We start from the raw sequence: 13,666 nt of genomic DNA on the forward strand, positions 1-13,666 counted from the left end.
CATAGGAGAAGCAGGGAACCGCTGCCATAACTGCTCCATCGCTGCCAGCGAGGGATGGGACGGGGCCCTGACATGGGTTCACTGTGCAAGCACTGAATAAAATCTCTTATTTTTCACTTTTAAAGCCATTGGGGCTGTCCTTGAGTGCCCCTTTTGAGCAGAGGTGCCCAGCAGCTCCTCGTCCAGTGCCATGGGTCCATCGCTGGGGCCGGTGTTTGCCACCCCAAAGCTGCATAGGCCAAGGCTGGAGCACAAGGACTCCAATGTGGAGAGAGGGGAAAGGGGTGCAGGAGGAGGGTGTTCGTCCCATGACTGGAATGGGGTCTGGGGGCTGCTGGGGACCAGCACATCCCGCTCCAGAGCACAGCCCTCCTGCTTCCTCCCCCCAAATGCCATAGGAAACACCAGAAAAGCCAGGACAGAGCCAGCAATGGCTCCGTGACCACAGATGGGGGGTCAAGGGCTGTGGCAGCTGAGGGTCCCCACAGCCACTGCAGCCCTGGGACATGGGGGCTCTGCAGCAAAGGGGACCCAGGATGGGGATGGGGTCTCTGCGGCAAAGGGGTCCAGGGATGGGGTCTCTCCTCCTCCTACCACACCAATTATGTTCCATAACGATCTCTGTGCCAGGACAACACACGAGGCAGACGCAGGCAGAGCACAACCGGGTATCCTGCATTAATTCACACTTCAGCCTCCGCTCCCTGGCCATCCTGCATTAATTCACACTTCAGCCTCTGCTCCCTGGCCAGCACACAGAACACCTCAAAAACCGTATCTGAGGACCGCAGCAGAGCCGATGACCGTCATCTGCTGCGGCAATTACAGTGGCAGATGTCCCATCATCTCCCTGGACTCCATTGCAGAAAACGGGCGGTTTGGCGGCGAGATCGAGGGGACACCGAGGGGACGTTGCCAGCGCTGCCGCTCTCCCCGGTGACCCCGTATCATCCCCCTGTATCATCCCCCTTCCCATCACTACCTTCACGGGGTGTTCACAGCCGACAGAAGCTGGGAGGGCACTGGTCCCCATTAAACCTCTTGCTACGCGGTGCTGTGCCAAGCCCCTGCTGAAGTACAAATAAAGGAACCGTTTTCTGCCGTGCAGCCTCTGCCACGATCCCTGCAAGGGGAAGGAGGGAAAGGCTGCAGCAGCTCACCAAGGCATTTACGCTGTAATTCACACCCGTTCCCTTTCAATCCGCTTTGCCAAGACCTTGCTTTTCACAATATAATCCCCTAAAGCTGCTTATTTGCCTCCTGGATGTGAGAAGCCGTGAGCCGGGCACATCCCCACACTCACTGATGGGCACAGGATCCCCTGCTTGCCCTGGACCTGTGGCAGCCACAAAACCCCAATGCACAGCCGTGTAAAGCCCCAAACCTGGACCCTTCCTCTCCCCATCAGGTGCTGGAACCTTTTAATCCTCCTGCTCTGTAACCACTGATCCAAACTTCCCTTCCGTTTTACCTGGCTATGGAGACAGAATTCACTTTCCAGGATGGCACAGAAACAGCACCACTGCCAAATCCCTCACCTTGGTGCTGCAGCAACGCCGACCCTCCAAGGCTCCCAAAGATTCCTGGCTCTGGCTCATTCTCCTTGCCTCTTTACCCCAAAATCTCCAAAATACAAGGAGCCCTAGGACACTTGGCTGGGACAAACCCCAGCAGATTCACCAGGAATAGGCAGCTGATGCCGGCGGTGCCTCCCTAAAAGAGGAATCACCAGCAAACGTACCAGTGTCACAGCACTAACAGACCACAGGAGCATCTATGGCGACGTCTCATCCACACATTTTACAAGGCGGTTGCTGTTTCAGAAGGCACGAGGTGCGTTTGACACCTTTTCTATCTCACCTTCAAGGCAAACGGCCATCGAGTTCAGTGGTGCAGGATGCTGGATATCCCATACCTGAACATAGTTCACCTTAAAACCCTCCGGTTCCTACAAACAGCATTTGCTGGCAGGAACCGCTCAGCCTGCCCCGCTCACACCACTGCGAGCCTTTTAGGAAAGCAGCACTACATACAGGCTCTGCAATGGCAGACAATGGGCATAAACACACAAGCAGATTCACAGACCCTCTCCACAGCACATGAAGCAGTGTGTTGGCCCAAAGAGACTGCAGTGGGTAACTGGAGAGCCCCAATCCCCCTAAACATCCTGGGAGCAATGGTCCCCAGGACGCACAGCCCCTGCACGGGCAGCATCACCCGGCTGGTGATCAGGCCTGGCTTTGCTGCCGTGGGTTGTGTGTACCTGTAATTACATCCGTGTCCTCCGCAGAACCGAAATCAATTGAGTCGAGCGGGCGGCAAAGCAGAGGGCAGCACGGGGCAGCTGTGGTTCGGGTGGTTCACCACGAGCTGTGGATCCGTTCAGCTCCTGAAGTGCAGAAAGCGTTAACTGTGCACAGGCAAACGATAACAGCATCTGCACACCCCAACGCCAGCGTCCTCAGCACCACCCTCCTCTGGTTTTAGGAGCCAACCACCCCAGACCGCCCCGCTGCGCTGGGAGAAACGAGTGAAGCCAGCACTGTTCAACGACACCCGCTTTATTCAAAAATAGAGATCTATGAGACGTTCCAGAATATACTGCTGTCGCGAGCAGCAGCCTATGTGTCTAAGGTAGTTCCTAAATCGAGTCATGTACAGGTTTAAGCCTTTGTTAAAAAAAAAGACACCTTGGGGAAACCGGTTTAACCTCGAGAGGCTGTCGCCCAGTTCACCAGATGCCCTTTGCCCAGAAAGTAAAACAAATAAAATTAAAAACCACGAGACTTCATTTAAATTAAGCAAAATAAAACACACACATATATTTGGGGGGGGAGAAAAAAAAAAAGAAAGAAATCAAAACATTTCAATTAATAATAAAAAAGAGACATACAACTCTCGCACAGAAGATCTGCCCAGGACAACGGTGTGAGATGCCAACACATCCATCTCTTGTGACAGCTTTTTTGTTCTACCATGGGTGCACATTCAGTCAATGGTCAAAACAATTCCTGGTTAGAAGGGTCCAGGGTAACCAGGAGCTGAGACGGGACAGAAATGAGTCTGTTGGGTTGGACTGGGGAGCTCTGGGGGGTTTGGGTTCTGTTTTTGACAGAAGCAGAGGGGTGCAGCGCTTGGTCTGCACAGCTTGGACCAGGAGTGGGTGCACGGAGCAGCGCTGCCATGGGGGCACTGCCTGTAATGAGAAAACCTTTCCTGGCTGGGCTGCAGGGGTGTGAGGAGCTTCAGAAAGGACCAGATGAAGTATCGGTCAGAAAAGGATGTGAGCTTAACTTCGTGACCAAAAAATGCTGTGGTATTTGACCGCGGAACAGGCACTGCACACCCTGTAAAACGCAGGGGTGAGGACGCCGAAGGAGCGCTGCGTTTCTGTGGGGCTCCTCTCGCGTCTGACAGCTCAGGGCTGCAGGAGGCACAAACTCAGCCTTCAACCCACCCACCTCTGCCTCACGAACCCTGCAGCCAGACCAGGCGTTTCCACAGCTTCCACCCTGCGCAGCAAGAGGGGCTCCACCGCAGCAGAACTGGTACCAAACTGGAATGGATTTCAGCGATCAGAGTCCAGCTTGTTCGAGCTAACACACAAACTGAAGCGTAACTACGCCCACGGCAGCTACGTTAGCTAGCAACACAATGGAATTAGGAGTACTTCAGATCTAAATGCTGCTTTTTTTAAACCTGTCCCGATCACAAAAAATCAACTCACAATCATGTGTGACACAAAATTAAGTATATCCTTCTAATCCCTACGTGCATGGACACGTGCATACAGGATATGTGCATATACATAGGTCTATTTTCTAGATAGGGAAATATTCATACCACATTTCACTTCTGTTCATCAAATCGCTTCACTACAGCTATGGAGAGAACACACAGAGCAGGATCTGCGGTGTAACCATGCCCAGAGCGGGTCAGGCAGCGCCCATCACTGGGACATCACCAGCTGCACCACTGCAGCCTCTCGGTTCGTTAAGCCACAGCTGCTGCCACCACCTCACTCTGCCTAACGAAGAGGAGAAATGTGGTACAAACCTAAGGTAGCTAGGACAAAACCGACTTCCGCGCTCCTTTAGGTAACACCCAGTTCTGCACTGCTCAGCAGAGTGAATGACGGCGCTGTCCCTAATGCAGAGAAAAGCTGCATGGTTCCATTGCCCGTGGCGAGCTTCAATTGGGGTATGGGGAAAGCAGGACCCCCGCGGGGCACTGAGGGCTTGGGAACGCTCCTCTGCACCACCGCTCAGGCTACGGCACGGCAATGCCTGCACACACATCACCCACGAGCCACGCTCCTGCTCCGAGATGGGGCTCAGAAACCCAACCAAGCCAGACAAGACTCACTGCGAAATAACACGGCGTTTGTACAGAGAAGAGCGTTACGCGGCCGACCTTTCTTGGATAGCCTTCCAGGTACGTATGTACATGATTCTCATGACTTCTGTGGGGGTAACAAGTGCTAAGAGCAAACAGCAACTAAAGAGTATGGAAAAATATGAGCAAAGTTTGCCTACAGGGACTGTCCCCACTCCCGTTAGGGCTCACGGTGCTCTCCATCCTCCCTCGGCGTGAGCCCGCGGACGCAGAGAGGGTGAGCGCGAGAGGCCGGGAGGTCGCAGCAGCGCCTGCGCGTCCCCTCCTGCCGCAGGTGACGGAAGACTGATTTCCAGTCAACACCAGCGTCCTCCCACTCGTGCTGGTACCAGTGGAACGGGGACAGCGCCAGTCCTAGTCTGTGGAGAACAGGTCCCCAGCGGACGGCAGAGGTGCCAGACCCCCCGTCACGTTGGGCAGCAGCGACAGGTCGGGAAGGCTCTGGATGTGGGATTTCAGCTCCTTGCGCACCTGGGTTACCCGAGCAAGCTTCTGTTTGTACTCCTGCGGGAGAGACAAGAGAACCAGGGTTAAGCACGGGTTCAGAGCAGTGCTTCAGCAGAGCTGGCAGTTCTCTGGGTGAGGTCCTGGCTCTGAGCAGCTCCTGGCACCATTGCACACCCCACTGTCTGCACCCAAACCCGCAGCCTGGCCGTGGGCATCCCAAAGCCACTGATCCTGCCCCGTGCTACTTGGAGAGAAGCCATGGTAACCCCAGGCCTGCACCCCTGGTCAATGCAAGCTCCAGCAATATTCAGATAATTCGCTTTTCCCTTTCAAATGTTAAATCAGAACCAAGTTTTGGTGGTGAAACAGGGTCTCCTGTGTGGGTTGCTGGAAAACACCACAGAAACGTGTGTATGATCGCTAAACGTACACCAGAGAAAGCACATTCACGCTGCACTGAAACCAAGCAAAACAGACACTAAAACGTACAGGTTTATTGCAAAAGGAGAAAAACAGCAAGTGAAAAGTCCCTGGAGAAGAAACTTGCAAGGAGATTTTCCACGACTGAGTCCTGGGTTGAGCACTAAAGCCCAGCAAGAAACAGCTACCCATCGTCAGAAACCTCCCCAGCCTACGGGGCACGGATACCAGAGACAAAGGGACACGGATGTCAGCGATGGGAGTTCATGAGGAGACAGAGGAAGGTCCTGAAAATGGAAGAACACTTGGTTCAGTTATGTTTAGAGGCCGCTGAAGGGCAGAGCAGCACACAGCCAAGCTCTCCAACCGCTTGGATGTCCCTAGCAACAAGCAGTGCTATTAAAAGTTTGTATTTATAAGATTTTCAAAGCTTTGTGGTCCCAAACGTTCCTGCAGCACAGAGACAGCCACTGAAGCACTAAACCCAGTATGGCACCGTTTCTTTGGAAGGTCCTCACCCAACGACCTTGGCACTTCTGCCGTGGCACCTCCAGAATGCAGGAAACAACGCGTTTAACATCACCCACAGAACAGGCCTCCGCGCAGCCAGCTGCAGTATTAACTTCTCATGTCTTAATTACTTGGCAAAACGAACGGTTTACCAGAGAGCAGAGGCTTATCTTTGAAGACCAAACAAAACGAGGCCCACATTTAATCACAGCATCTTTCTGAAGAGTTTACAGCTTTAAAACTTTCCAACCTTCTCAGCAACAAACGTTCTCCTCGGCTCCTCCAAAAATCAAAGCAGAGCCGTTTCTGCAGGGTTACAGCGGTGAGTTTACTCCGTGTTTCACTGCTTTGGATTAGAACAGCGAGAGCAGCAGCTGATCGCAGCAGCTCCCAACACCCCTGCGCCTGAACAGCTATAGGAATATACCCCATACATTTCCTGCCAGCACCGAATATGAACGTCCTTAATGGCCTTTTTAAAGCATAAATCCTTTCACGAGGCCGAGTGAGTTAACACAGCATCAGCACCAAACACTTGTGTTAATGTATGCACTGCAATCATCAGGTTCAAACAGAGCTCTGCCAGCTCCATAAAGCACAGCACTGCTCACCAGCCTAGAGGAGGGCAACAAGGAGTCAGGAGAAGGCTGACGCTGGTTCAGGATCGTGAGGATTTGACTGGTTTTAACGGAAGACAAAGAATCAGCACGGAAATAAGAGCGCAGCCTCCATCCCCAGCCATGCCATTCTGGGAAACACTTAAACGGGGACACGGCGAAAAACTCTGGCTCAGAAAACCACGGCTGAAGTGAGGAATGGAAACGATGCTGAGGGAGCAAATCCAGCGAGCGGGATTTCCTAGAAGAGATGAACACTCGCTGGACGGATCTGACACAGCGCGGTGCAGAACTGTCTGGGCAGGGTTAACACTCCCCATCTGCTGGCAAAGGCAGGATGTGTGAGCAGCTTCCATGGGAAGTCACGGTTTTCAGGTAGCCCAGGACGTGCTTTGAAGCTGCATTTTTGCACAAGGTCCCTCCGTTCTGTGAAACTGGAAAAATATGAAGCACACTTAAAAGAAACGGCTGCGCTCCGAGGTCTCGGTGTGGGCTCCGTGTGCCTCGCTAATTGCCTCGCTGCATAGTAGGCCTTCATTAAGATTGATGGTATTTGGATGCTGTTTGCTTGCTTCAGACGAAGTAATGAGGTCTGTGCTGTAAGCAGCGTTTCAGGACGATACAGAAAGAGCTGGCGCTGCGCCGCACCAATGTTCTTGCTGACCAAAAACGTCCCCTTTCAGCACACGGCATCCTCCATCCACAGCCAAGTGAGTTACACCCTGTCCTCGAAATGAACACAGAACTGGGACTAAACACCGCCGAACCAACGCGACAGAGGTGGTTCATCCCAAAAAACCCTGCCGGAACGTGACAGAAGCGACGGTCATCGACGCGACAGGCAGCTCATTCCGAGCTTGGCTCACCTGTGAGTTACACAGCACAGTTTCACTGTGGCTCACACTGCTCTGGACACTTCCATCGCTGCGCCGGGTCAAGCCGTGACATGCTGGACGCATTCACACGCGGGGAGGACAGTCCAACATTTTGAAGCACGGATGGTTGGTCAGATCCCTTTCCAAACACCCACACGATCGCAGCTCCACGCTGCAGGACAGCTCTGCAGAGCCCAACGTGCACCTTCGCTCCCCTCCTGCCAGGCCCCTGCTTTCGGCCTTGCCCAAACCGCTTCAGAATTCCCCTCTCCAACGTGAAGCGAGCCAAGGGCACATTCCTCTCGCCTCCAACCCCTCCTTCCACGTCCCCTCGAGTGCGAGCTTTGAATCAGCCCAGTGTCAAACCCATAACTCCCAAATTCACGCCGTACGAGCAGAAATCAGTCATCCCCACCTGGAATGCACCGGTCACTGTGCCAGGCAGCGCTGCTCACGGTTCAGCTGGGGGAACAGCTTTCACCACAGTTATAACCACCCAGACCTCACAGAAAGCAAATACGAGTTTGTCTGCAAAACAGACGTGAACTTGCCATGTAAAGAAACCCTACGGCCCTAAAATAAACGCAGTCTGGGTCAGAAGGCAGCGGCTGACAAACCTTCACACACAAATCGAGGGAGAAAAGAACCAGGAAGAAAACATTAACTAACCACAAACCTATCTGTATGCAAGTCCAACTGAACAGGAGTGAGAGATCAGACACATTTAAGGCCTGATCCAGAGCCCAGAGTCCTCTGGACTCGTTGTCTGGACGCTTGCTGGACCAGGACACAGACACCACCGTGGAAAGGGCCGTACCTGCCCAGGCTCTGCTCCGCTCTCCTCCCCTGCTGCTCCGTCACCACCAGCACAGCCTGCAGAGAAGGGCACAAACGCAGCGCACAGGCCACGTCCCGACTGCAGGAGCGTGGCAGCACCAAGGGGACACAGCATCCCCAGCACCGGGCAGAGCTCAACAGCAGCACCGCAGCCAGCACGGCAAAGGCTTTGAGGGGCTCTCAGCAGCCACACGCTCAACATGTCCCTGCGAGAAGTCAGATAACAGAGAGGGAAATGTCTTTCATTTCACGAGCTCAGCGCAGCAGAACCCACCTCAAAAGCAAGCGCCGGCGCTGGAGCAGTTTCCATTATTTGGCAGCAGCACTAAACCAACAAAGCGAGGGGCTTTATACAGGATGCGGTCCAGGAATCAGAGCTCGAATGATGTATTTCCTTACAGAGCTACGGTTCATTTTCATACCTTACATTTGTTCAGTCTTGCTCTTTTAAGCTCCACACGCCTTCCTCCTCCTGCGGCACCATCCATCACACTTCACCACGGCTGGCATTTCCGCTGCTGGCACCATTACGCGCTCTGAAGCCGTAGCGCGGCTCCTCGCGCGCCCCGTGCCGAGGACGGCCTCAAGTTGTGCAACGGAGGAGTCGGCGACTGAGGCCCCTGCTGAGCGTTTCTGCAGCTGCTGGGGTTGCCTCTCCTCCTCCGCCGGCCTTGCGGCGTTTGAAAGCTCACTCAGAATCACAGAATCACAGAATGGCTCGGATGGAAAAGCCCTCTGAGATCATCACGTCCAACCACTCCTGTCTACCCCCTAAACCATATCCCTAAGTACCTCGTCTACCCGCTCTTTAAACACATCCAGGGATGGTGACTCCACCACCTCCCTGGGCAGCCTGTTCCAGCTTCTGACGACCCTCTCAGTAAAGAACTTCCTCCTTATCTCTGACCTGAACCTCCCTTGGCACAGCTTGGTGCCGTTTCCCCTTGTTCTATCCCCCATCACCTGGGAGAAGAGCCCAGCACCCACCTCTCTCCAAGCTCCCTTGAGGCAGTTGTAGGTGGTGATGAGGTCTCCCCTCAGCCTTCTCTTCTCCAGGCTAAACAAGCCCAGCTCCCTCAGCCGCTCCTCATAAGGCCCTGGCTGCCATGGTACAAGGGCAGCGAAACCCAGCTTCATTTCGAAGACACCCATCTGACAACAAACACTGGTGTTCATAACAAAACCCAACACTTGGGTCACAAAACCCAGCTACAGTCACCTCCCTGCAAGCATCTTAATGCTCCTGATTCCTAAGCAAAAAGAGTAGTTACACCCTGGTTCGCTTCAGTAAAATGCATTAAAACATTCTGTGTTAATACTGCGTGATTTTTATCTGCTTTTGTTTTCCAGCATGACTTCATTTGCAGCACCACTGCAGTTGTGAATGCCTACAGGGTGCAGAAGTTATGGACACACCACGACCCGAGCACTCCTGTGTGGGAGGAAGGGGCAGCCGCAGCCACAGCACCAAAAACCTACGCAGTGGCAGCAACACAGCGATAAATTGGATATTAACCCGCGGAACTAAATCCCATTTCGAGAAAACATCCAGTGCTGGGCAGCCCAGAAAACCTCAGGTGAGGCTGCGCTTCATCCCTTATCAAAGAGGGTTTGCAAATTCACAGGGCCACGGCTTTAACACCTTGTTAAAGGTGCCCTGAAGCCATGAATATGAAACACCACCACCATCTGAAACCCCCCCGGCTCTCAGCAGGATTCCAACTCAACTTTTCAGATGCAGTCAGCCATGAGAAAAATTCCCCTCAACTGGAGCTTAAACACAGCACGTCCTTTACATTTTTATATATGCACACACACACAGATTCTTATGTACTCACCCCCCACATACACTGTGTACACACACACACTGTACACACCATGGCATGTTCCTCGTATCACCTTTTCCAGACACAGACGGCATTTGGAGCGCATGGGGAAGAACTGATTGCAAATCCCAATGAAAATTCTGACCGCACATTCTCCTCGCTAGTTTTTTCCCCTTCTTCCTATTACATTAAAATGCTCCCCACACTTTCTCCACGTTTCCTGCTGTCTGCAGTTATTTCAGATGCCCACAACACTTCCACGGTTTGCCATTTCCCAGCACTGCTTTCCCTTGGCTCTTCCGGTGCTGTCTCTTCAGTTGACTTCGTTTCGGCGTCACCTGGAGCACCCCATGGACACGTTCTCCCTGCTGCACTTCATCTTTACACAGACCGACCCCTGGATTTGCTCTCCTCGCCTGCCAGCTTTGATGGAGCACAGCAATCCTGCCCCTGGCAGCTCTGCAGCTCAGGTGCTGATGGACAAAACCTCTCCCCAGCTGACTCCAATTGTAACAGGGGCAGCAACGGCCAAAACCCAGACCACAGAACTCCCAGCACGTGAGGTATGAGGACACCTCATCTGGTCCTTATAGAAACTGCAGCTCTTGCTTCTGTGCCTGCCTGGACAGGATTTCATCTCCTCACACAGCCCCTCAGTTCAAGAAGGACAGGAACTGCTGGAGAGAGTCCAGCGTAGGGCTACAAAGATGATGGAGGGAGTGGAGCATCTCCCTTCTGAGGAGCGGCTGAGGGAGCTGGGGCTCTTTAGTTTGCAGAAGAGGAGACTGAGGGGAGACCTCATTCATGGTTATCAATATTTAAAGGGTGAGTGTCACGAGGATGGAGCCAGGCTCTTCTCGGTGACAAACAATGATAGGACAAGGGGTAACGGGGACAAGCTGGAACACAGGAGGTTCCACTTCAATTGGAGAAGAAACTTCTTCTCAGTGAGGGTGACAGAGCCCTGGCCCAGGCTGCCCAGAGAGGTTGTGGAGTCTCCTTCTCTGCAGACATTCAAAACCCGCCTGGACGCCTTCCTGTGTAACCTCATCTGGGTGTTCCTGCTCCGGTGGGGGATTGGACTGGATGAGCTTTGGAGGTCCCTTCCAATCCCTGACGTTCTGGGATTCCGTGATTCACACCCGTTCTGCGAGTCCAGGCCACAGAAGATCACCCAGCGCAGCAGCACCAAGCCACCACTGACTGAGATGAAACACCAGCTAAAAGGAAATCCAGTGTTCAGATGCTGAACGACAGAAGTCACCGTTCCTTTCAGGAAGTTAAACCAGGGAACATTTACCTTTAAAATACATGTCTTGCAGAAGGGAACACTTACCCTTAAAGCACACGTCTGGTGTAGGGTGCTCAGCATCAGCCCTGGCTCAGCTCATTTCACTCTGCAGCCGACTGCCAGAATTAAAGGAATTTTACCTTTTTCCACCTTTAGACCACAAAAACAGCTGACCACAATCTCCCCCAGCCCCAAGCAGTCCCTGTTATTACACTCCACTTCTTTGCTGTCACCACCCACAGGCTCTGCGCCGCTTTTTCTCCCTCCAAACCGCGGGTGCTCCTCAGCCCTGCCCTGATCAGCCCTGCAGTGCAACCCACCGCCCAGGCCCACCTTTCCCAGCAGACCATCCCGAATTAAACGGCTTTTTCTGCACCTGATGACAAGGGCTCTGTGTCGCAGGGTTCTGACACTGCAAATTATTGTGAGCCTTAGCCCAGCAGACAGAAATACGCTGAGTTTATGGGTGTGTGTGGAGAATGCGCTGTGTTTCATGAGGGGCAGCGCTAATAGGATCAGTAAACAACTGCAGCTCATTAGACCGCAAAAGCTGCTTTTCAGAAGATGTAGATTAGCGACTTTCCTTGCTATCACAGTGAAAGACTTTGCTTTGTGAGTCAATAAAAGACAAGAATTATCCGGAGTGATTTCCAAAGCAGACGTTTCCATACCTTAAAGTAAAGCCCAGAGTGGTATTGCTAATGAGAAACCCAGCCAGCAGCCTTGGCCAGATGGGGATGGTGAAGTAAACAACCCTCGTATCCAAAAATGCCATCTCATCTGAGAGTCAGGAAACTTCCTTCACGAGAGGAAAACAACCTCACGGTGCCAAGGATTCTGGAAAAGCCATCTCGAGAGAGCAAAGCACGCAACGAGGAGATACGCAACGCTGGATTGTTTTAAGTTATTTTCTTACTTCAGACTGCGCCTGAGTAAATGTTTTGGTTTTTTAATACGCTCCTAATTGCTACAAGAATTTCAGATCCTTCTATTAAAATGCTTATTAGCACTACAAAGGAAAACCCAGGCTTATCCACCCCGTTACTGCAGAACATCAAAGACCCGCAGCCGATGAGCAGATACGCTGCCGTATCTGCACCCAGCATCTCCCGCTGCCGAGCCTCTACAACCGCACAACAATGGGGAGCTCTGATCAGGCGAGACGGAGACGCAGCAGCAGGACGAGCTGTGACAGGAGGGCGAGCGGTGCCAGCTGCGCCCTGGTGTTCCCCACCACAGAGCGGCATTTCCTGCAGCCCTTCAGGCCACCCTGGTCTGGCAGCGACAGGGATGCCGGCCCGAACAGGTATTTAACATCATTCTCCAGCTCCCAGCGCAGTAAAGAATGTGTTTACATGTAACGGTGGGCAAGTGAGCAGCGTTATTCCTATTAACAAAGCGGCTCAGCCAGGGAACAGCTTCGTTTTCAGGCTTGCATTTCTGCCCCTGCTGGAGTTACAGTTTTCAAGTACCATCCCTTACCAAAAGGATACTTCCCAAAACAGAAAACATCGTAACTGCCATGTCATTTCAGCTAGTGCATTAGGAATTTTAATGTTGTCATTGTGAATGTCTTCACTTCACAGTCTCAAACTGACTCAGATTTATGGATTGTTCCGGGCTCTTTAAAATCCTGATGTGCAGTGTTTGGTACCTACTGCTTGCCTCTTTAAAAAGAACTACACAGCAACACATCTACCGTTTATGCCCTTCTAAGTATGCACACACACACACGCTTCTACCAGACAGGTGTCCTCCTTCCAGCGAGGAAAAGAGCCCTGACCCAAGACTTGCAGTGGTATTCAGCAAATAAATCAGGGGCCAAGCAGCACTCGGTTTTATGGCTTTTCATACCCACGCCTGAAAGCGCCTTTTAACGGCTCAGTCACAAGACAGACGCTATGCCTGAAGAAATCCAAGCTAAACAAGCTAAGCGATTTATTAACTATCCCCCCCGATTCCCAGCGCAGCACCAGCACTTGTTTGGCTGATCTGGAAAAAACATCGCTCTGGAAGAGGTTCGCGTCCAGAGTCACAGGGCATTGAGCAACTCCAGTATAAACACTCCTGACAAAGACAACATTCACAGGCGATCCACCCCAGCAGCGCTGCCAGAGCCGCGTCCGTCAGAGCGCTGGGTCGGTCACGGTGGCAAACACAGCCTAAACACAGCCCGCGATGGCCGCAGCTCCGGTTCCTTCCAGCAGAGTTTGTCCTCTGCAGCGGCTCCCGTCCCACCCAGCAACAGCTGCTCGCAGGAACCGCAGCCCAGGGCGCAGAGGCAGCCCTCGACGTGCCGCTTAACAGATGGCAGTGACACACAGCCACCACCATTAATTACACCTCCACACGAGTCCCCAGCTGCGGCACTGAGCGAGCTTCCTCCCAGAAAGAGCTTTTCTGATCAACGCCCGACTGCCACAGCACCTGCGCCCTCCAGGACCGGCA

General features: G+C 52.9%; 1 protein-coding gene across 1 annotated transcript in view; it reads right to left on the bottom strand.

Moving 5' to 3' along the window:
- Nucleotides 1-4,674: 4,674 nt before the first annotated feature.
- The window catches only part of RPRD1B (regulation of nuclear pre-mRNA domain containing 1B), a gene marked incomplete at its 5' end in the record, with an annotated part of 19,416 nt that continues 10,424 nt past the window's right edge, over nt 4,675-13,666 (bottom strand). Inside the window, one exon of the mRNA XM_010191906.1 lies at nt 4,675-4,899. Within this exon, the coding sequence (XP_010190208.1) occupies nt 4,750-4,899 (150 nt within the window). The remainder of the gene's footprint in view (nt 4,900-13,666) is intronic.

The sequence above is a fragment of the Mesitornis unicolor genome, unplaced genomic scaffold (genome assembly GCF_000695765.1).
Source record: "Mesitornis unicolor isolate BGI_N332 unplaced genomic scaffold, ASM69576v1 scaffold20089, whole genome shotgun sequence".
Classification (NCBI taxonomy): Eukaryota; Metazoa; Chordata; class Aves; order Mesitornithiformes; family Mesitornithidae; genus Mesitornis; species Mesitornis unicolor.